This window comes from Lineus longissimus, chromosome 10, assembly GCF_910592395.1.
Source record: "Lineus longissimus chromosome 10, tnLinLong1.2, whole genome shotgun sequence".
In the NCBI taxonomy this organism is placed as follows: Eukaryota; Metazoa; Nemertea; class Pilidiophora; order Heteronemertea; family Lineidae; genus Lineus; species Lineus longissimus.
In genome coordinates, this window is record NC_088317.1 from 1,414,866 (window position 1) to 1,439,235 (window position 24,370).

General features: G+C 43.3%; 2 protein-coding genes across 4 annotated transcripts; one reads left to right on the forward strand and one right to left on the reverse strand.

The window, feature by feature from the left end:
- Window positions 1-177: 177 nt before the first annotated feature.
- Window positions 178-13,267, reverse strand: LOC135494711 (ATP-dependent DNA/RNA helicase DHX36-like). Of its 2 annotated transcripts, XM_064782952.1 has the most exons (22): window positions 13,149-13,267; window positions 12,190-12,718; window positions 11,455-12,129; window positions 11,071-11,205; window positions 10,416-10,733; window positions 9,887-10,035; window positions 9,258-9,428; window positions 8,871-8,953; window positions 8,459-8,533; window positions 8,150-8,328; window positions 7,847-7,931; window positions 7,560-7,649; window positions 6,980-7,300; window positions 5,177-5,320; window positions 4,804-4,921; window positions 4,373-4,477; window positions 3,875-4,048; window positions 3,476-3,640; window positions 2,494-2,684; window positions 1,733-1,856; window positions 1,319-1,474; window positions 178-1,087 (listed from the first exon to the last, which is right to left on the reverse strand). In XM_064782952.1, the coding sequence occupies exons 2-22, from the start codon at window positions 12,674-12,676 to the stop codon at window positions 950-952; spliced, it is 4,083 nt and encodes a 1,360-aa protein (XP_064639022.1). In that variant the 5' UTR covers window positions 12,677-12,718; window positions 13,149-13,267; the 3' UTR covers window positions 178-949. The 2 variants fall into 2 exon arrangements, with proteins under 2 accessions (XP_064639022.1, XP_064639021.1); XM_064782951.1 differs by having other exon boundaries at window positions 11,455-12,718.
- A 5,971-nt stretch (window positions 13,268-19,238) lies between these two features.
- Window positions 19,239-24,366, forward strand: LOC135494616 (deoxyribodipyrimidine photo-lyase-like). Of its 2 annotated transcripts, XM_064782748.1 has the most exons (11): window positions 19,239-19,365; window positions 19,752-19,983; window positions 20,211-20,358; window positions 20,837-20,982; window positions 21,099-21,281; window positions 21,651-21,809; window positions 22,032-22,230; window positions 22,484-22,636; window positions 22,835-22,956; window positions 23,375-23,534; window positions 23,798-24,366. In XM_064782748.1, the coding sequence occupies exons 2-11, from the start codon at window positions 19,864-19,866 to the stop codon at window positions 23,944-23,946; spliced, it is 1,539 nt and encodes a 512-aa protein (XP_064638818.1). In that variant the 5' UTR covers window positions 19,239-19,365; window positions 19,752-19,863; the 3' UTR covers window positions 23,947-24,366. The 2 variants fall into 2 exon arrangements, with proteins under 2 accessions (XP_064638818.1, XP_064638819.1); XM_064782749.1 differs by lacking the exons at window positions 19,239-19,365; window positions 19,752-19,983; window positions 20,211-20,358 and adding an exon at window positions 20,622-20,667.
- Window positions 24,367-24,370: the final 4 nt, after the last annotated feature.

The following is a 24,370-nucleotide window of genomic DNA, read 5'->3' on the forward strand; positions in this document are numbered from 1 at the left end:
GCCCGCTTGACCTACATCCGCCGCCATTGTTTCCCCTCGCTTCCCGCTCACTATCCCTAGTGGCGGCTTTGGGAACATTATATTGTAGTCGGGTCAATAGCGCAGAAAATCTCAGTCAAGACACGACAGTCGGCCGAATAATAATTTTCTTTTAAAAAACAACACGAAAAACGAAACACCACTGAAATAGCTGAGCAAAGGTGTTCATGGCCTTTTTTATTGCATTGAAAAGAAAGTAACATGCCTACATGTGACACTGTTGTGCCGTGAGAATGACCGTTTCAAGAACCACATTATCACTGTGGACAATCGTACGCTTGTTATGATATCACCAGAGAGGAGAGTCTATTTTGTTATTCAGGGTTGTCCTTTCCAATGTCCATCTTCCATGCGGTTAGTTCAATATACGGTTACACCGCAGCGCGTTGGTATGTGGACTTGCTGACACCCCTCAATAACAAAGAACAGTCCATGGGATCGACTCTACCAGCACAACAATAACTGTAGCAATGGTCCCCACCGTATGGAAGAACATGAAGCTTATATATGGCACTTATATAACATGCATGCGAAGCAATCGCCATCGGCCATAAATAGAATGATTGCCAAAGAAATGGGTAACTTTAAGTTTCATCGGCTATATTTGGCACATTTTGACAACAACTGTAACATGGATCGTAGGATTCAGTATTTGATATCAAGACAATTGAAATAAATACACAAATTATATACAATGGCCTGGACTCTTCTTGGCTTTTAAGTATTCCACTGGCCATGGTGGTCTTCGCAACGTCAGAGTTTCTGATAGTAGGTGTTACCATCTTTGCTCCGGGGAATACGTCTTAGCGACGTGCCCCAACCTCCCGTCATCTGAGGGAAGAAACTTGGCCACGTGATCGACACCCCGGAAAGTCAACAATTCCGCGGCACCGCAAAACACCACTCCTGTCTACTTTTCCTGTCGACCCGATATCTGGCGTAAGATGGCAAGCATCACTCGGCCCTCTCTACAGTTCGGGGACCAGTCTGTTGGCTGTGGATTTTCGAATTTCTCGTCTAGAACTTCAAAGAATTCCTGGTGAAGAGCCTGAATAATAAAAAGATTGAAGAACATTTCATTGCCCAGTCATTCAGTCTTCGCCACAGTTTCCAATGATGAGCAGCAAATTTCACCAATTCCATGTACTCTCAGGATTCGCATTCAATTCAGTACAAATTCCACATTTTAACGAACGGCGTAGGCCTTGGACGTTTTCCCAGAGACTATTGCTTCATTTGATACCGGACATCCCCCTCCGCATCTGACACAAACGCCTACCTTAAATTGCCGTGCTGTTTCACGCGAAGCACCAATGTTGATGAACGAGTCTATTACCATGCTGCACTTTCCATTAGCCTTTTCTTTCACTTCGAAGTCCAATGCGAACAGCAACAAAGGGACATGGCTGATGGCTGTGCAATCGTGGATGAACACCTGGAATACACACAATAGTTTGACCAACTGCATCCTCGAGTGCCAGAGTCAGTAATGTTGGTGACATCACAGATGGCGTCCTCAGAGGAAGCATCATAAACAAGTACAACTGAACTCACAATTTGTATGTGACGTCTTGTACTTTACTTTTTCAGTTTTTTGCCGCGAGCTACATCTTCACGATGTACGTGAAATTTCGAAACGATATCGCCGGTCACTTGTAGAAAGCATCAAATTTGATATTATAACTCCACAAACCTTTGACGTGTACATCTTCTGGTAGTAGACCAGGAATTTGTAGTCCAGATGTTGACCATTATTCACAGACTTGGGGTGCAGGTTAACTTCACCCTGTGCCGTTTCGATCTTGAAATAGTGGGCGCTGAAAGAAACAAGGAAATGTACAATGGTAACCAGGGGTTCTGGGGGTCAAACTCTCAGGTGACGAGAGGTGACAGATACAATTTGGAACGCCGAAAGCGTGGAGGCTAAGTTGAAGAACGTCCGAGGGCTGATCGGAAGGTCGTGGGTTCGCGGGTTCGCGGGTCTGCCAGTGCCACTCGTTATTTTCAACTGGTCTGAACCAGTGGTTTTCAATATACTTCGCATGACGTATAGGAGTTACCACCTTCAACGCCGAACCACGTAGATCCAAGTGGCCCAAATCCCCCCCTCTTTGAACTGGTTATCGGAGTCGTATGGACTTCATGAAAGAACTACGCCATCGCCATCTTCAGGGCAATGTACGAACTGAAAAGACAAGAAGAGGTCTTTCCAGTTCCTACCTTGCCCTGAAGATGGCGATGGCGTAGTTCTTTCATGAAGTCCATACGACTCCGATAACCAGCTCAAAGGGGAGGGGATTTGGGCCACATAGATGTTAAATAGCCTGATCTCAGGATGATCATAGCGCTGTTTGTTTGCAACTTGGCTTCTAAAGAATGGTATCAAAATGACATTAGCGCTATTTCGGGAAGTACCAATCATTTAAAGTTTAAGATAATCAGAATGGGACTTACACTACGCCTAGTACAAGTTGGTTTGTGACTATCATCCCAACGTTTGGGTAAAGCCCAGCACACAGTACAGCCCGAAGAAGCATCTTGTTCTCTGAGTTGATGTTTGCTGCCTCATCCGATGGCGACTTCTCAGAGATGAATCCAAGGTCATAGACGTAGTCGGCCAAGTGTTGTTTATTTTTATTTATGGTCTGAAGATAAAAGCAATTTTTACGGAAAGGTACGGGTGAGGGTAAGGGAATTCTGTCCGTAGATGAACGCTCATGGAAGGATCATTTATGTGCTTTAGGCTACGATGAAAAAGGGCATTGGAAGTACCACAGTCCCCCTAGCGCCAAAAAATGTCCAGGCAGAGATTTTAGCAGAGGACATTGGCCGCAATTCACAATTTTTTGAGAGAAGTTATCCCAGTTACATTCACTATTACCCTATCCTTTACAACTTCTTATCATTGACAAATGTAGGAATAGGACGTTATCTCAGCAAAATTTACGTTCATCCCCTGTTAACCTTTGCTAACCGTTGAACGTTTTGACAAACATGAGGTTAATAGCATTCCGCGAAGATGACGTCACTGCAGCTGCTGCCCTCTATTTCCCCATCGCTAAATTACAGGCAATGTCGGACAAACATGCGGTTTCGTAATGGATTCAGGCTGTCTAACTAGGGCAGTTAGATTCAATCTGGCACATGTCCGAGTGTTAGAAATACTACATAATTGTTCTGAATATTTCTCTCTCTGACTCTATTGTATCATTCATGCTAAAAACAATGCAGGGTCAAAGATAATTGACTTTGAAATAAGCTCAAATGCGTAGAAATAAGTGTCGATGTCCGACTGTCACGTGACTAAAACGTCATCAATATCTTATGCAAATGACCTTGTGAGCTATAAATAGTAACTTCGCGGGATGCTATTGTCTCTTGGTATATATATTGTAATCTAGTGATAGGCTTAATATGTTTACTGCATTCATCTCACCTGCAGAGTTTCCTTGGAGAGGAAGTTATCCCAGCAATATTCGCGTTCATCCCCTCGCCTCCTCGCCTCTTGCCAACCGTTGAAGGCATTGACGAACATGAGGTGGTCACTGCATGTATTGTCTGCAATCTTTCTCATCTTCTCATTTGCTTCTTCTTGCTTCTTCTTTAAATGAGTTTAAAAAGAGGGCCAACATACAATTTTCAGAGTCAATTGAAATTAGTATTACCCAGGAAATCAACGGTTTAATAATTCGAGGGGAGAAAATTCAATGTGGTTACGTTGACTTTCACATTAACACACAAACCAATTAACGTATATCCTTATAGTATCAGCAGATCAGTATTTGGGTAAAATTACTGCCCTGGGCAATATGAAATATCTTGATAATCAGCCTACCCTCGGAGCAAAGAATGGCGACTTGTAATCGAGGCTAGCTGCAATCGTGAGGATCGGGTCCAAACATCCAAGCAATGCTCCCAAAAGGATCATCTTTCCGATGTGTGGGTCGACTGGCAGCCGGGCGAGGTGGTAGCCAAGAGGGGTAAGCTCTTCGTTGGCGTCGAGGGCATTCTGGAACAAGATACTCTTCATTAAAAAGGCAAGTCAGGAGCTTTGCGCGAGCTCGCCATGGAACAGAGAGCAGTTACTTCGTTTTTGATTGCATCCTCGTAGGAATCGCTGCTGTGCTAACGACTGATTCAGAAGGCCAATACAATAACACAGGTCGGTACCCATCCAGACTTCTCTGGCCATTTCACTCGATACTGCCTACTTCCTAAGTGAACATGCTAACATCGGGGGAGTCATAGTCAAGTTGTTAGACTCTGTTTGCCCAGGACGGCCGGTTCATAAACTCTGTAACTCTTTCCACCTTCAGTGTAGCATTAGACGTACCAGCTTTTTTAGGAGTTCAACGGATCTCTCAACAGACTTTTGAGGGACTGTGTCCATGGCCTGCTGAAAAAACTCTGTGATCCTCCCCTGTGATATGTTCAGCAACTGCAAGGTTGGAAAATGCTGACATTATACATGTATCTGTTATTGCATAGAGTTAAAAGGTTGCTCAAGGCCGAATCGGTTGTATCGAAGAACATTATCTCAATGCTTTGTATCGCCATTGAGACTGAAGAAAGGCCTTCTCATTTGGTCTGTTGTTGGGCAGCTCCTGTGCGCATATTACTGGGACAGGGTTTATGGCATAACGGAATACCTCCAACTAGGGCAGCAAAAAACTGTAGAGCAACACCGTGCGCGAGATATCCAAGCGACGATCCTGGTGAAAAGGATCTAAAGTCATCAACACCATCACTTTTCGTGAAACATACTTTTATCTGAAGACAAATCTCCTCTAATCTTAGGCGAAGCATCTCTGGCTTGTGCTGATCGACGAGCCTTTCGTGTTGATGCCGCGTATAGAGGTGATAACAGAGGCCAGGTTTGACTCTAAGAACAAAATAATCAACTTTAAAATGACAATTACAGCGAATTAGAAGTTAGAAAGTTAGTCCGACTTTGCAAATAACAATCACTGAGCAATAATTCCCTATAAATGATGCTTCAAGTCGACAATACACTTCTTAGTTGTTTCAAACCTAAGCACCTACGTCTGCTGTTTTATAGCATTGATAACACTCCAAATTGTTGAGGAAATTGAGGTATAGAGAATGCCCTATTAGTGAAGGGGCCTCCTAATCGTACCTCCCTGCCCTTCCCTTCCTCTGCTGAGAATTAGCCTTGCTATTCCACTCCGCTTGTAAGGTGGAAATGTTCTTCCTGGCATCGAAGTTCTTCAGCTTCAGCTTCCCACAGTCGATGACGTAGACTACATCATCCATGGTTATGCTGAAGTGAAGCAAATCAACTATGAAATTAATGACAGGAATATAAAAATGTCATCCAATGGTACACGTGACTAGAGTATGGTTTTACTACCTACCAAATTTTCACTGGTAGCGAACTTATTAGACGTCACAGGATAGCAAGGATAGCTCTTGATGATGATAGACACGTCATTGGTCTTAGCTAATTGGGTAATGATAGGTGTCAGTGCTTGTTTCCATTAAGACACTTGGTAAAGAAATATGTCGAGAAGTACTTTTTATCGTACGCGAGGAAGATTTGAGTTGGAACGCCTACAGTGCTTTAGGTGTCGTCACTGCTCTAGGCGTGCAAGTAGAACTGGGAATTTAAACGAGATTCAAAGGAAAAACTCCTAGTCATGTAAATTGAGAGATAAACGGATTATTGACGAAAGCCTGTAAAGAAACTACAGGAGATGTCAACGGATTAGAAATTTCACCAATAAGATGCAACAATTTTCCCGAAATAGGATAAAATGAAATGGCCAGGGCCATTGTGCTCACCTCATGTGGAGGAAAGATGGATAAAGAGCATGGTATTGTGTCATGTAGTGTTAGGTTTGATGTAGGTCCAAGCAATTACAATTTCCCCAAAATGGCCAATTTACAGTACATTCGACCTCTGTGACCTTGAAAAGTAGGTCAAATCAAAGAAGACCCGGGTGACACATAGAATGGTTGTTAGAATTAGATGTACCTATGATATAAAATTGGTGCCAATCGGGCAAGTCATTACTAGGAATAATGGCATTTTGAAGAATTTAGGATTTGGCCCCCTCCCTAGAGGCCAAACGGCAAATCAGATCGCACCAAACTTCGGTACCTAAGATCGCCTGACCAAGGGGTACATGTGTACTTAATTTGTGATCAATAGTCATTGCAGTTAAGAAACGTGCCATAGTTACGGCCTGACGGCGAATTTACGCCATTTGACCTCTGTGACCTTGACAAGAAGGTCAAATTAAAAACCTGTGTGACATATACTGTATGGTGGTAAGATGTACCCATGATATCAAATTGGTGGCAATCGGGCAAGAAGTTAAGGAATAATCACATTTTTAAGGTTTTTGGATTTTGCCCCCTGGTGGTCAAGTGGTGAATCATATTGGACCAAACTTCGGTCCCTGAGATCACCTGACTAAGGGGTAAATGTGTACCAAATTTGGTATCAATAGTCATTGCAATTTAGAAACGTGCCATCGTTACATCCTAACGGCCAATTTACACCATTTTACCTTTGTGACCTTGAAAAGGAGGTCAAATCAAAAACCCGGAGGATATATGATGCACCTTTGCTAGAAGTACCTACCATATTTTTTTCAAAATTTCCCGACTACTATTAAGGGAGATATTGCATATTTTCACTTTTAACGTTTGGCCCCCTGGTGGCCAAACCATGAAACGAATCGGACCGAAACTTGGTCTCCAAGGTGTCATTACATAAGGGTACATGTGTACCAAGTTTCAACTCAATAGCTCTAACAGTTACGAAACGTGCCCTGCTAACGGACGACGGACGACGACGACGACGACGACGACGACGACGACGACGACGACGACGACGACGGACGACGGACGCCACGGTATGGGATAAGCTCACCTCTGCTAAGAGGTGAGCTAAAAACAAACAAAGTTCGCTGACCTCGTCTCAGCAATGTTGGTCGATATGACGATTTTCCTCACACCATCTGGTGCGGGATCAAAGACCCTCTGCTGCTCTTCGGTCGACATCAGCGAGCCATGTAACTGTAGAATCCGGAACGCTTTCTCTGATCTGAAGAGTTCTTGCTGGGATAACTTGTCACTGAGGGCGTTTATTTCCTCCATCCCAGGCATAAAGACAAGGATGGCCCCAGCTGGTTTATTTGTGGAGATGTGGCGGACAAGAGTGGCGACTAGGTCCATGTCAATGTAGCGGTCATTGTAGACTGATTTCACAACATCTTTTGTTTGATTAGAATATCTGAAATGGCACAGGCGAAGCATAGAAGTTATTCTTTAAAGTTATTTTGTTAAATGATCTACACCAATTTACAAAACCTAATTTCGTTTGCTACTGATGGGCAACTAAAAAACTAGGCAGACACTGATCAGCTTCTATTGTGGTCAGTCTGGCGCCGATTGCTCTTCATCTGCAACCAACGAATTCGATTCTCAATATGAAATAGCAACGACTGGAAGGATTCACCCTAAAAAATACTGCCGAATGTAAGCCTACTTACTGAAATGTGTCGAGGTTCGAAAGCCATTTCTCAAACCGTGTTCTGTCATGGTTTATCCCTCGCCCTTGATAGGACTTCTTTGGTCTGTACCTGCATCATCAAGACATTTGCAAGTCATACTTTTTTTAGTGTCAAGGGGGGGATTGATCATGAGTTTCAGGCATATCTAAAGCAAGGTAGTTGGCAGTTATAAGCCTACCTAATGTGACTTTCAGCGGTCTCAAAATTAATGAAAAACTCATGCATGCGTCTGTATACCAAAGTACACCAAAGCACTCCATACGTACGTGGTTAGTTCCACAACGTCTTCGAGAAAGAATTCCTCAACAGGAAATGTCCGCCCAGGAATATTCAGCATTGGGCAGCAACCACCTGGGAATGTAGACAGAAAGTAACATAGAAGACTCAAGTCCCAACTCAATGAAATTAGGGTGGAAAATGAAATCTTACCGCACTTTAGATCTAGGGAAATGGATATGTTCCGATTTTTTCACGTTTCATACGATGGCCAGCTAGTGAAATTTTCAACACAGTAAAGCCGTGGTCTGAAAATCGTATATTGCAAGAAAATTGTTTCCTTCGATATTTACCTGCCCGGGTTCGATAGTAATCAGCAAACTGCTGAGCATTTAGCGTAGCGCTCATGAGAACCAGTTTCAGATTGCGTCTTCTGCGCAAGACTTCCTTCATAATGATGAGAAGGAAATCGGTGCGGAGATCCCGCTCATGAACCTCGTCCAGGATAAGGTGGGAAAAACTGGAAAGGTCTCTGCAATATCAGATGAGAAAATTTATTAAAGGGAGTAATAAATAGGCATGGCTCGATGGGCCAGATTAAGTTATAAAGTCATCGAGTTTCCATTCTACGAACAATGAAAAAGTATGCTTAAATCACTTACCGATCATTTTCCAGCCACTTTAGGACTATTCCTGTTGTACAGAAAAGGATCGAGGCTTTCGGCCTTGGCCTTTCCCTGAAAATAATGAACGTATATAACGTAAATATTAATCCATTAAATAATACTATTTTACTATTAATAGTAAAATATTTCTTAGAGTGTAGAAGAATAGGCAAATTCAACAGAATCATCAATTACACGTAGAACGTAAAAGTTCACGCTCTTCATTTTCATACGCATGCATGAAATTTCTTCTTCACTGCTTTTAACTCTGCACTTTTTCGCAACTTCTTTGTATCCATATGTTAACGAATGTCGATCCGCCAGTCAGCCCGTGAAAAAAACCTTCCATTCAAGCCAACCCCTTCTCCCACCCTTAAAAGATAAATACTACATGTAGTATAGTACTTACGATTCCAACCGAATCTGGTATCCAACGGAATGAGTAACACCGCCACACCTTTCATTTCTTTCATGGGCTACTCGACGCCCCACCTTCAAGTAGGAGAAAAAATAAATATAACAATTGTAAACTCTGATATAATCTCCCCATCTTCCACTTCCCCAATGACCTCTTTGTTGGTAGTCAAATCCTTGGTTTGACGATTCAGACTCTGGCTCGACCTCAGTTAAATCGCCACACCCGCTCTTGTTTGTCCATCGAACTCTTTGAGTCAACGTTTCTCCGTGGTTTCGAAAGCATACTTTTCAGAGCTTTGGGCAATGGTCACAACCAAAGGCATGGTCTCTTTAGCAATAATTCCCTGTCATATCTAACCCAGCCTCTCAGCCAACTTACAGTGATAGCGCTGATTCTCTTTGGTTGAGTGCAAACGATACGACAGAGAGATCCTTGACCTCTGCTGATGAAGTCGTCCAAGATGAACTGAGGAACTTGAGTTGTCTTGCCGCAACCTGTCTCGCCTTTTATGACTGTCACCTGATTGTCTTCGATCGTTTGGCAAATATTCTGCAACAAGACAATAAACACTTACTTAGCAGAAATATCAATGATTCCACGGCATCATTTTCATGTCAGTCGGGCCCAATTCCCGTTCTCAGATTACAGTCAATTTATGTTGGGCCTGATGTCCCGTTCTCAGATTACAGTCAATTTATGTTGGGTCTGATGTCCCGTTTTCAGATTACAGTCAATTTATGTTGGGCCTGATGTCCCGTTCTCAGAATACAGTCAATTTATGTTGGGCCCGATGTCCCATTTTCAGATTACAGTCAATTTATGTTTGACTGTAAATTGCCAGATGACAGTCAGTTTATACATGATAACCTTTCCTCTTCGGGCCAAACCCGATCATTTTCTTAGCAGGTGAGTCGTCTCGCTCGAGAAAGGCTAACATTAAGAAATGAATTACACAGTAAATGAGGGTGAATTAAGGAAATTGTTTTAGATTATTTTCAAAATCCTACCCGTGCTTCCTTATAAATTGGCAACTTTCGCCTGATGTCCTGCATCTGTCTGTAAAAATCCTTATCTCTCTTTCTCTCCAGTTCTTGAAGAAATTTGGCATCAAGATCTGGCTCACGAACCAAACCTTCCCCTTGCCATGGCTTGTCATCTGAAACTCAAAAATATCATATATGTTTTCGGGGATAAGTAAAACATCTCCATACCTATGCCTCAACATAGTCAAAGAACGAAGTGGTTAAAATTGGAAAGGATTATCTCCAAAAGTATTCCTAAATGAGGAAAAACTATGGAAGTTATAATACGAGTGATTCGGAAGGGCTTTTTGGGACACCGAGATAGGCCGAAAAACATCCAGGAAGTTGGGTTAGACTAGCGGGATTTGGGAAAATTTGGGGGGGAAAATTGCGTCGCGATTTCCTGAAATTGCCTGACTGTCGGGATTTGCTGACATTGACCCACAGGACGTAGGATGGTGTCTTTCTTATAATGGGACACCAGGACACCAGGAACCCCTTCTATTATACTCACTAGTATTTCTGGCCTCTATTTGGGGACGAGCTATTCTCACCCGTTCAACAGCCATCTGCCCTCTTCTAACATCCTTTGGTTTTCGTCGAGCATCGTTCGTCGCTCTACCAACGTCCTTTGGTTCTTTGTCATCGATGAAGTCACATTCCAACGTCTGTTCCTGATCAGAGTCAGTGTCACTGTCCGTTGCCTTGAGGGCATGCATGACCATGGCCCGGGTGAATCCCAGTGCCATTAGCATGGTGACATCTTCGTCATCTGAAGCATTTCCTGGAGGAGACGGTTTCATAACAGGCTCTTCAAATGGAGAGCCAAAATCTGAAAGAATACGTATATTAGATTGGACATTTTTACCCATACAATGTACTCCAGGTTATTCAAAGCTTTTAAAATCAAAGTATAATAGTTGTGGGTAATTCAAAGGAAAGATACTGGTATTTTTGATAATAAATGTTTTTTGGCTTGCACAAATATGCACACCCTAAAGATTCTGGAGCTTTCGAAAAACCTTGAGATTTTTAATTCTCCTAAAGAAACTTTAAAGTGTACATAATTGTGTTGGCAGCCAAAAAAGGATTTTCAAAAGCTAAAATGCCTTTATTTTTATAGTAAGCATGAGAGCATGTTCTTCTGTCGAAAGACAAGTCATACAAACCAGCATCTTCGGCATGTTCCAGTAACCACTGCACTGCTGTCTCTGGCCCAGTATGTTCCGTGACATGAACGGCCTTCTTACAAGCCTCTAAAGGGAAGCCCATTTCAACCAGTTTTAGCACCTCGTGGTGTGCAGCTGGAAATCAAAACGATTCAACAGTAATCCCATGAACCTTCATTGCTGGTAGCGAAGAACTATGATTGAAAATTTAATGAGCCATCGCATTCATGATGGGGGTTTATTATATCATATCAAATTTAATATTAAATTCCGCCTCTGGATATTATGGACGTATTGGAGTAAAAAAAGTCTGAATCTCAGGATGCTCTCAAATATTGCCTTCTATAGCCAGAAGGCGAAGTATATATCTTGGGGGATACTTACCAGGTCCCTTTTTAGACACCTGGGTACTCTTCTTCTGTCGGCGATCAAGGCCAAGTTCTTCATCATCAGTGTTCATGAAGGCTGGCCGGGAAGGAACCAAGATGTTCGAACTGCTAGATTTGGCACGACATGATGTTTCAACAGTAGCGGCCTTGCAGGGTGTGAAAAAGTTGGTCGGCGCTTCACCAGTGGAACTTATCTTTGGGTCTGTCGAACGACTGAAGATGTTTTCCACAAATTTCGACCACGATTCCTGTGACTTAAAACTGGGTTCAACAGAGGAATTGCTCGGTTTGGTTTTAGACTGAACATGACCAGATGTTGGTCGACTCGAGACTCTTGGGGAAGCAGCAGGCAAGGTTCCATTCGATTTAACTTTTGTATCAGAAACCTGCGCACCACTGGATTTGAAAGCACTTGCTAAGCCAGCAGTTGAGGAACTGCTGGAATTCGACTCTGCTTTGGGAAACTGGGAACCGCTAGATTTCGGTTTGACAGTGAGATTTGACAATGCAGACGACAAGGTATCCATTTCTTTAAGTTTTGCTTTGTTGGAGTGAGAATTGCTAGATTTGGAACGGCTCAAGTCTGATGCAGCAGAAGGTATATAACTACTTGTTTTGGGGTCTGCGTAGGACATCCCTGCACCGCGTTGGGCACCAAAGGCACCAATACCTGATTGGCTAGATGTAGCACCACTACTTGAGGCACGTGGGGTACTCAAGGAACCAATACCTGATTGGCTTGATGTAGCACCACTAGAGTCACGTGGGGTACTCAGGGAACCGAGAAATGAATCATAGCTTGGTTTTGCCTCAAACTTCGCCGCTCTTCCACTCGATGTACTTTGTTCAGGCTTTTTCTCAAAGTCCTCAGTTTTTGCCCATGAACTCCAAGAGAAAGAATCGTCAAATGAACTGTCATCATCAACGCAAGAGACTGTCTCATCAGGTCTTAGGGCAACTTCTAAACCATGACCAGTCAATGTTGTCTCTGGCCTGGCCCCGTGTCGACGTAAAAACTCATGCTCCCACTTGCGGCGTTTCAGGGGATTGGTCAAGACATCCTTCGCCTTTGTGAGTTCTTCATACTTTATTTGTGCTCTGATTGAGTCGTTTTTGTCTGGGTGCCAAGTCCTGGCATGTTTCTTGAAAGCCTTATTCACCTCTTCATCAGTTGCCCCCCATTGAAGTCCCAGCGTCTTAAAGTAATCTTCAGACATCGTGCTGGCGTCTCACATGACCCACTGATTAATGATTAGCAACTGAAAGGGAAGCGGTTCAGTTACCCTTGGCAATTCTTTTTAATTCACTCTCAATGAATTATGAGAAAATCCTCATCTCATTTGAAAACTTCTTGGAAGTTGTACTGTAAATTTATTCTTTTGGCCTGATAAACATAGGCCTATAGGCTATTATATGGACTATGTCACATATAATCCCACATATAAACATTACAGCATGACTAGGCTATAATATGGACTATGTCACATAGAATCCCACATAAACATACATTACAACATGACTAGGCTATAATATGGACTATGTCACATAGAATCCCACATAAACATACATTACAGCATGACTAGGCTATTATATGGACTATGTTACATAAAATCCCACATAAACATACATTACACTTAATACAGCATAACTAGGACATTACATAACATGGACTGTAAAATAGAATCTCACCTCATATCCTTTCGACAGTCAAATATCCCCATCTACCATCGGAAAACAAAGCCTTTATGGCGCAATAGTCTGTCAAATCTATTTGGAAAACAGCAGAGAACAGAACAAGTCCAGAAACAGATTCAATGAATCCCATTATCAATAGAAACCAGGAGTGGGAAACCCCATCATCTATGTATAGAACCTAGCACAAATATATGCTACCACCTCGTTCCGAGATAAAAGCTCTTCCGTTGGGATTGAATGTAAAGTCCCGTGGCAGTGCATTCGCCATCCTATTCATACTGCAGTCATTGGAGGGACGAGGTCGATCCACTGCGCCGAGACCAACCATACAAATGAGGTCACCAGATCGATTGTACCCGAGTTACAAAAAGAGAATAGCACTATAGAAAGCAAACCCCGATAAGAAGGACACCATAACTCTTGCTTGCCCATAGCAAAGACACCATGCTAAAGGTATCATTGATTATAGTCCTTTCCGGTGTGTTTCCTGCTTGGTGAAATACATCAATTTGCAGGCTTAAGAAGCGTTACGCAGTGGTTTCTTAAAAATGTGTCCTAAAGTTGAATCTAACGCGAGGAAGACTGCCGTTTTAAAGCTGCAACTGCTTTATAAGACGAGGGGTCAATCTCTTGCGGAAGAGTGACTTTGCTTGATTAGTGTGTGCCATATCTCTTGCCTGGGTACGAAGCTGTGCAATAAGATATTCTAATGAGCCCATCTGAATAGAGAAGCGAAAGTAAAAATTTTTTTTTCTAATTTAGGTTGTACTTCTGAACTTCCAGCGTTGCCTCCGCCCATACTGGACGTGGTATTGATCTCCAGACGCGCAGCCAGACTCTTCATCATGTGTTTATCAGCATCGGAATCATAGTGTGCATTTTAACCCTTGGAGCTTCAGATAGGCTTGTGATGAAGACTAATATCACATGCTTTACCAGCACTCTTGCAACAATTGTGAAATACTACTGCCTCAACAAGCATGCTATTACGTACCTTCAATAAAATGATCCACTGATGGTCCACAGACCAAATAGACTCACATGAACGAAGGGAATATTCAAAGTACGACATGTGATTGTTAGAGCTCACCAGCGACCCGACTGAGTACTGAGCCTGTGTGTGTGGCTTTACGGTCGTTCGCTATTCTAGAGCTTTGACTTAATTTAACAAGTTTTCTTATTTCTCCTATTTTTTGAGGAAGAAGACATTTAAAAACTAATTGATCTGAAAAATGACTTACCGACCATTCGCTTCCTCTTCTGTTGTTCAACCAGTGCCTTTGACCCGACGGTAGATGACATTTGTTAATGAGGCTTGCTAGGCCAAATGAAAAGGTGGTCTCTGTTTGATCACGGGCACTACACCTCACAATAACTTCAGCCCACATCTCAACATGTCCCCAAAGGGTGATTAACGAGTTATCATTTCATTGACTTAAACAATTTTATCGTTGTAAAGATTCCCATATGGGTCTTAGGTCCGATCGGGCGACGATCGTCAAACAAGTTCTGGTAGAACGACTCACCCATTGAAGAATCATGAGTTATCGATGAGGCACCGCCAGCTAAAGTTACGGCATTCTCTGAGTCTGTCATTGAAAAACTGGACGTTGCAGTGCCTGTGAAATGGAACCCTGGTCCGCCAGTGGCTGAGCCTATTGAACTCCTAGCAGTGGCTTCAGCTGTCGAAGCGACATCACTGCCAGTGGCTGATGTTGTTGAAGCAACTGTGCTGCCAGTGTTTGAAGCTGTTAAAGCGACGTCACTGCTAGTAGCTGACTCAGTTGGTGTAGCTGACTCAGTTGGTGCAACAACATTGCCAGTAGCTGACTCGGTTGGTCCAACAACACTGCCAGTAGCTGACTCGGTTGGTCCAACAACACTGCCAGGAGCTGACTCGGTTGGTATAGCTGACTCTGTCGGTGAGACAGCACTGCCAGTAGCTGACTCGGTTGGTCCAACGACACTGCCAGTAGCTGACTCGGTTGGTCCAACGACACTGCCAGTAGCTGTCTCAGTTTGTCCAACAACACTGCCAGTAGCTGACTCAGTTGGTATAGCTGACTCTGTCGGTGCGACAGCACTGCCAGTAGCTGACTCGGTTGGTCCAACAACACTGCCAGTAGCTGACTCAGTTGTCAGAACGGCATTGATACTGCCGGGAGTTTGAATATTCGTAGAATCAGGAGTCATTGTTGTAGTATATTCTGTAATCAGAGTGAGCAATTCAAGTGAACTTCACAATCAAGAAAGTTTGATAAAGTTCTATAGGGAACATGTATGGAGAAGGAGAGAGTTCATTCGTTTAATTCTGTCTGTTGAGAAAAAGGAAGGGAACGTGTATGGAGAAAGGGGACTTTTACTCGTTCAAGTGTCAGCTGAATGAACAGAGAATGAATGGAGAGGGGGGCTTCATCAGTTCTAGTCTATCAGCTGAGTAAGCAGAGGGGGACAGGTGCGGAAAAGGAGGGGCCTTACTCGTGATAGTGCGGCAGCTGTGTATCAACCCATTGATTTGCGCCTACCCCATTCTTTTCACGTCTAATCAACCTCCAGATCAAGAGACAGCAGGAAGATGAAAACTGGTGTAGATTTGTGTCAATGTCAGTTCCTACCTTTGCAGTTCCCAGTTGTTCCATCTTCAATATAGCCCGGCTTGCATCTGCATCTGAAGGAACCTATCAAGTTCTCACATGTCGCAACGGTTGAGTCGCAGTTGCCAGTGCCACTAGTACACTCATTGATATCTGAAACAGAATGTATAATGGGACCGAAGCTAAAATGCTTGCATTTGTTTCTAAGGAAGAGTGGGATCTCCCATGTCGCCAGGGTCGGGTCAAAGTTGTCTGTCCTATCGGTGCATTCATTAACAATCGGAGACAGAATAACTTAAACAGACCGAAAAAGTGTTCCCGTTCTTGCTTCCTGATCTATGTCTCTCCTGGTGATCTGGAGATTTCTCCTTGTATCACGGTGCGGTGTTACAATGAACCACATGGTTCTACAAGGGTGGATGATGTGATGCCAATGGGGTTGGGTGGGTCAGTGGGGCACGGGGGAGATCATTGCATACTACCTACCATAACAGCCTCCTCGGAAACCTGTACCATTGTACCCACCACGACAGGTACAAACATAACTACCATTGGTATTGGTACAGTAGGCGTTACCATCACAGTTGTGCATTCGATGGTAGCATTCGTCAATGTCTGGAGAAGATGAAGGGAAAGAAGTTCATGATGCGTTTAATTCTTGATTCGTTGAATATTGTATTTCGGACGGGATGGTGGTTATAATGTTACATAAGTGTCGTTAGGGACGTTGCCAGCTCGCCAACTTCGACATATCTCCTACCGTGAGTCCAGTTAACTATCCTGAGGGAATCAGGATGTAATAGTCGCTCCTCCATTTCCACAGGATGCCAGTGAACAGGTTAATACATGATTGGCGTTTCAATGGGTGATATATCTGGTGTGCTTATGTAGATTTAGCTACTCAGGAATATTAAGTTTCAGTAATGAATGCTTTTAAAAACTTGATGTCAGCTTGTACGAATGGGAACAATGGCGGCACTTACCTAAACACGGACCGGTGTACCCCGTTCTCCAATTGCTGAAACCGAAGCTACAGTGGTAGACCTCGGAACCTGAAACAGCAATCACAATCAGACATTTCGTCATATTTGAAATCGATCGCTGGTCATCAACAGACAATGCCAAACGATGTTTTACATGTTTCAAGTGCTCTATCTTCAAAATGTCAAACGGGGAGAGTGGAGTTAGTTTGACATAAATACATTTCAAACCACAAATCAGCGGCCACTGGCACTATATACATGCACATGTGAAATAAACTGAACTTTGCCCGCAAGCTTCCCACGTTTTGAAACTCGCTTCGACTTCTCATTCTGAGGTTATCATGGTTGTATGGCGGGAATTCAATAGTTTCGCATCATTTTTATCAGACAGTATGCGCATAAACAGAGCAACTGGGTAACAATAACTCCCATCGCTATCTACCATAGTTCAATATAATGATAATGACATCATATAAACATAATATCTTTAACACTTTGTTTTGTATGGCATGTTGTCCGTTGATATCATAAAGACATTTTAATTCAAACCCTGTTTTGAAATAGATTTTGAGCTCCATGATCGTTTAGGATCTATTTGAAATATCACTACATACGATTGTACGGAAGTTTACATCTGCCAGCAATTCCTTTAGCCATTGGAATAGGCTCCGAGGGATGTGCTAAGCTGTACACCTTTCGCCAGGGACGAATTATATTGGTCACCGATCAACAGTTTCTTTTCCTAATCAACTTCTCAGATGAATGGAAACGTATTACCGTCATAGGTCTTATCGTTTACCCGAGTGACTGCGGAAATGATGATTTCGTGGCCATTAACTTGTCCATTTTCATGGAAAACCAGTCGGCAGTGGGCTAGAGACCAACACTCGCCATCATCATCGAGAGGTCACCGGGCTATTCAAAACTCCATTTATTCTAGAAGCATTTCGCGACGGCAGGCGAGGTTTCCTTTACAGGTTTCCTTTAGATTTGTTTAATCTTGATGCGGCGGACATGACCGGCGTAGTCGAAATGGTGAGTGTGAAATGCACGTATGCGATTCGACTACAACTTGCAAATTGGGGATCCACATTCAAAATTCGGGACGAAAGTACAAATTAAGAAACCAGAAAACTATTTTTACCTGATGAGGTCGAGTATACCAGATCCCAGCATGCCATCAGAATTGGAAGAAAAAAATGATGCATTTTCTTTTCTGTCAAACTCAAATATCGGACTTTTTTCCGCTGAAATCGACGGTGCGGGATAATGATATTCGCAGCACTCAAGCGCGCGAATATCGAGGAGGTTTGGAATGGCAACGGGCGCTACGTCACAAATCGATGGTTTTTCTAACTTTCAGAACAAGCGCGTCACCGCCGGTGACGTTTTTCAGTCCTTAATGTCATTCTGAGTAACGGCTGTAGTTGGAGCGATTGCTGCATGCATCTCAATTAGGTAGGCAGCATTTGTCGGCCCGTCCCGTTATATCCCTTACGAAAATGATCAGGCATTCACCATGGTGAAATTGGAGTTTACCGAATGCAGATTTACCATGCTCACCATGGTGAATATTTCAATGTCCCAATTCACTATAGTGAAGTGCTGACAGATCACAATGGTGAATTGCGGATTTACCATGGTGAAAATGAGACACATATTTTCTAAGGGAAAATACGGCTAGGTTATACCTCTCTTCACAAGCATAGTGAGATAATAGCTCAGACCAAGGGGCTTTGGTGCCTGTGGTATAGAAGAGACGGTCAGGTTGTACCTGTCTTCACAAGCATATAGTGAGATGATAGCTCAGACCAAGGGGCTTTGGTGCCTGTGGTATAGAAGAGACGGTCAGGTTGTACCTGTCTTCACAAGCATATAGTGAGATGATAGCTCAGACCAAGGGGCTTTGGTGCCTGTGGTATAGAAGAGACGGTCAGGTTATACCTGTCTTCACAAGCATATAGTGAGATGATAGCTCAGACAAAGAGGCCGTGGGGCCTGCGGTATAGAAGAGACGACCAGGTTTTACCTGTCTGCACAAGCAGAGTGAGATGATCGCTCAGATCAAGGGGCCTTACGGCCTATGGTATAGAGACGGCCAGGTTGTACCTGTCTTCACAAGCATATAGTATGATGATAACTCAGACTTAATGACCCCTTGCATTAGTCTGTTAATTGTTATAACATGACTTGACACCTTCGCATTGTAGAATGTCCACCATCACCCAAGGAATAGATGTTTACTCGTTAATTTACTGCAAAGAAAAGTAGCCTGGTACCACTGGCCACCGTCAGACGACGCTGTATTGACGGGACGGTCCCGTCAATACAAAAGTCAAAATATGTCAAACACAACAGCGTCGTCTGACGGTGGCCAGTGGTACCAGGCTACAAAGAAAAGCACACCCCAAACGAATAAGCCTCCTAGGCCCTAGGTTTTCTTCTTTGAGAGAGAACAACCTACAGTCCAATCAAAATCACCGACACAAATTGACGCGGAAGAGAGTTTCATAACACAACAATAACAAATAACATGTGGTCTTGACTAATTTCACGATTCCATTGCACGGTTTGCCTTTTCTTTAAAGATTTGGAGTGTTTTGAAGTCGGCAACACGGCTGTACTTTTTAGAAGGTAATTATTATTCATTTTGCATCACTGCCACAACATTTCATAAACGAAGTAGGCTAGAAGAAGAAATAAAATCACAGGAACTCCCGACATTAGCCAGTGCCTAGGTTATGATACACTCGACTCTATGACCTACTGTCTACAGTGTATGCAGGTAGCGCTGCAGTGGTAGTGGTGTGTGTCAGCAGGCTGTGAGTATCCAGTCAAAATGTCATCATGCCAAAGGCAAAACATCCTACCCCTCGCTATAGTGCCATATAGGCATAGTGATAGTCATAGTGGTCGCCTACCTTGCTGTTGTACTTACAAATCCTTTCGACCTGTCACCTTGCACCTTGACTCTGCAATGACTGACTGTTCTTCTCTGACTCTTGTATGATGTATTGTAGCAGTTGGAGACATCTCTGGGCGCGTCTAAGTCACCGGCACCTCAAACATTCTCTCAACCCTGCTCGGACTGTTCTTCATTGCCAAAGGACTTCTGCTGTCACTTTCTCCACCATGTCTGAGCCGCCACGCAAGAAAGCTAAGGTGAAGGAGGAGAAGGGAGGAGAAAGCAAACCTGTACTGGTACAGAACAACATCGCTGGGCCAAGTAATGGCCAAGACTTCATGACCAAGGTAAGCTATTACAGGCCTGATGCAATGGTGGCAGACGCAAGTGAAGCGTGCCACAATGCCTGTGTCCCTTGTTATCTTCTGTGGAAAGGCACTCGGGCTAGACTAGCCATATTGATCAAACTAGGCCCTGCGTCTCTCTGCCAGACACATGAACCTTATGAAACTGCAGTATGTCAGAATCTGGCAGCACTGGTTCAAATATTAATTTGCAACCTAAACTTTTTCAGCTGACCAACTCCCGTCTTGGATGTGCGTCTTCCATTCTCCAGTTCAAGTTCAACAAGAAGAGAGTTCGTGTGATCTCGGAGTGTGAGGACTTCAGAGATGATCATGATGGTGTGGTGTACTGGATGTCTAGGGATCAGAGGGTACAAGGTAGGTACTAGTGCTAGATGAATCCCACCATGTAATGACGGATGAGGTCAGGATGATCATGATGGTGTGGTGTACTGGATGTCTAGGGATCAGAGGGTACAAGGTAGGTACTAGTGCCAGATGAATCCCACCATGTAATGACGGATGAGGTCAGGATGATCATGATGGTGTGGTGTACTGGATGTCTAGGGATCAGAGGGTACAAGGTAGGTACCAGTGCTAGATGAATCCCACCATGTAATGACGGATGAGGTCAGGATGATCATGATGGTGTGGTGTACTGGATGTCTAGGGATCAGAGGGTACAAGGTAGGTACTAGTGCTAGATGAATCCCACCATGTAATGACGGATGAGGTCAGGAACAACGTTGGATCAAACACAGGCATCGCAGTTTTGTCTCTGGGTTCTCCCAATTGTTTATATTCATGCTTACATATACATGTATGTATGTATTTACATTTAAAATTTCTTTTCCAGACAATTGGGCCTTCTTGTATGCTCAGAAATTGGCACTACAGCTCGAGGTGCCACTCCATGTCTGTTTCTGCCTGGTACCGAAGTTCCTGGATGCCACAATTCGACATTTCAGGTTCATGTTGAAAGGTCTCAGAGAGGTGGAGCAGGTAAGATGTTGGGAAGTCCTTTCCTCGGGTTATCTTCTTTGTATGTGAAACTGTTCTTATATGGACTGCTGTTCATCACTCTCTTGGCCAGTAAGATTTCGCATTTCTCATTTTAGGAATGTCAGAGCCAAGGCATATCATTTCACCTGCTCACAGGATATGCCAGCGAAGTCTTGCCCAAATTCGTACGAGATCACAACATCGGAGGAGTTGTCACCGACTTCAGCCCTCTCCGTGGACCTCGTAAGTGGGTCGAAGATGTTCGAGAGGTGTTGCCAGATGATGTACCACTCTGTCAGGTATGGGGAGGTGATGCTAACAGGGGATCAGTTCATTGACTGGGCTGGGCATCAACTTGGATCTAATATTAGATTCACACGTACCTAACCAACTTCTAATGCTATTTAGGAGGAAACCAGAGGCCGAGATGAAAACTACGTACTTGTAATTCTAAAGAGTAGCAGTGCCTTTTACATGATAAAGCACTCGACCTCTGAATCAATCTCATGATCTCTTGCGCAACATCAATAAATTTGGGGTTCTTGATGGTGCCTCTCAGACAGCCCAATGGAGCTCCTAAGCTCGATAAGTGACAGTTGTTTAGAGTGTTGCCTTTGAGTGATTACTTAACATTGCCACCAATTTGAGCTTATTGTCATGTTCTTCAGGTAGATGCGCACAATATTGTCCCCTGTTGGATCGCATCCCCTAAACTGGAGTACGGAGCACGGACAATTCGCAAGAAAATTCATGAGCAGCTGCCGCTCTTCCTGACAGAGTTCCCGCCTATCATCAAGCATAAATATCTACCCAAGTCGAAGCCAGAGGTAAATCAACGTTTTAGGTTCTGCTCACAGACTCGGAAGCAGCAGGCACCAGCCGTGATGTTGACATGACAGGGGGAAGGTGAATTGGGCTGCCCCTGGTTCGATTAGCTTTTAGATGAAAGTGTCCAGCCACAGCAGAATGTGCCCATGTCAAGTTTTAAAACTACCATGTCGGCGTGTGATTTTATTTCTGACTTGATTTCATCCGGTGTTTTCTTCCAGCCCACAGACTGGGATGCTGCTGACGCCAGCCTCGAAGTCGACATGACGGTGGGGGAAGTGGATTGGGCTAATCCTGGTACGAAAAGTGCTCTATTAGAGCTGGACGAGTTCTGCAAGAAGAGGTTGAAGTTCTTTGCAGCTGAGCGGAATAATCCCAACAAAGCAGTGGCATCCAATTTGTCACCTTGGATACACTTCGGTAGGTCCATCAGACTTATATTTTCGAAAATTTCACAAAACTGGTTTCGACTAGTGGTTGTGTCAGCGTGTCTTGATTGTTCCCAAATGTGTCCATCATTAGATTCAGGTTTTTGATACTCCTACCTAGTATACAACATATCTAGAGGCGGAGTATATTGAAAACCACTGGTGCCAGGATGAACTTTTTTCAGGCATTTCCATTGTCACACACTTGCAGTATTACATGTCAATCCCACTTGCTCAACTTCTAGGTCAAATATCAGTACAGAGGTGTATTTTGATAGTGAAACAGTTCAAAGGGAAGTTCAAGGAGTCAGTGGATTCTTACATAGAGGAGGCAATCATCAGAAGGGAGCTGTCGGATAACTTCTGCTATTATAACAAGAACTATGATTCCATTGAAGGTAGGTCTGTTGGTGTTTTTATCAGGTTCTCGAGTTTCTTGGAATGTTTGACAAAGTCAGTCACTTCCAAGGGTGGAATCAAGCTAGAGTCGCCCATTACTATTATCTCCTGCAAGGGCATCTTACCTTGACGCACAGTGCATAAACCCACACCATCCAAATAGCAGGACAGCACCTGTATCATATGTCCTTTTTCAGGTGCATATGATTGGGCCAAGACGTCTCTGCAGATCCATGCAAAAGATAAAAGGGAAAAGATCTACACACAGAAACAGTTCGAGGAGGCGAAAACTCATGACGATCTTTGGAACGCAGCTCAGGTATGTTGTTGCATGATAACTGAGTGCAGTATTTCTTGACAAGTGGAGGACACAAAATGTCCTAAACCTGCCTTTGGTTGGATAATTCTCGGCCAGCATTCGTCATAGAATCACTTGTGTCTCTATTCATACATCTAATGTACTATGTTGGATAATTTATACATCTTCTGACATCTCAAAGTACATGACAGTGACATTATCTGATTTGGCCACATGTGGGGCACTCTGAACCAGAAGAGTTACTCTGTCCGTCACTTCCCTCATACAGAGTTGAAGTTGATCCAAAATGCACGAGGGGCTAGAATGTCCAAATTGTTGAGAAATGTTGTAGCCAGCATGTTGTGACCATTCATTGGAAGGCTCTTGATCACTGCTTCAGTACCAATCAGCAAAAGTCAATTCATTTGAATTATTTCAGATTCAGTTGGTAAGAGAAGGCAAGATGCATGGATTCCTGAGGATGTACTGGGCCAAGAAGATTCTGGAATGGACACCGAGTCCCGAGGAAGCCCTCAGAATAGCAATCTACTTGAATGATCGATTCTCACTGGATGGGAGGGATCCCAATGGCTTTGTTGGTAAGCTTAGACAAGCCTGTCTGTTTTTTTGCCTTTGAAAATAAAATCCAGCAGAAAAGAAAATCTTAATAAAATTGCTGTCAAAGGGTGGTCAGAATCCCAATAGAGCGCTCACCAAAGTTGCGAGTTCACAAAGGCCTGAACTATAAACATAGCTGCAAATATTTAGGGTATGCTTTGTGATTGTTGTGTGATGTCAGGGAGATTTCAAATAATTCTGTCTGAAATGCTGTCAATGTCTCTTTCTGAATTTTACCTTTCAGGTTGCGCTTGGTCTATATGTGGCATACATGACCAAGGTTGGGCTGAAAGAGCTGTGTTCGGGAAAATACGCTACATGAACTACAAGGGCTGCCAGAGGAAATTCAAAGTGGACGAGTTCGTGAAGAAATATGGAGCAAAGAAATACTGAAGGACTGTTTTGGAGGACTTGTATAAATTCAGTCAAACTGTTCAATGGATCTCAGGGATTAGTGGGAATATACATTCACAATAGTAGTGTCTTGCGAAGTCGGGGTACGACTACCTGTGAGCTCTACTAGCTGTTCATTGTGATCACAGTGTGTGGGCATTAAAAATATCAAAACTTGAATCAAATATTTACTTGATTTGGATGAGCGATCTACCAGTACTTGCATTATACATGTCAACATTCTAACCTTTACACCCCCTTTTCCTTGTACGAACTCTTCCAGCTAATGCATTGGAACAGTCCACTTCAGAAAATTGAGGGTGGAAAGATTAAAAGTACATGTAACCTGGCTTTGTTTATTACATTGATCTGTTTTGTAAGCATTTACACGGTACTTTTTAATAAAACCACTATGTGTAACTGT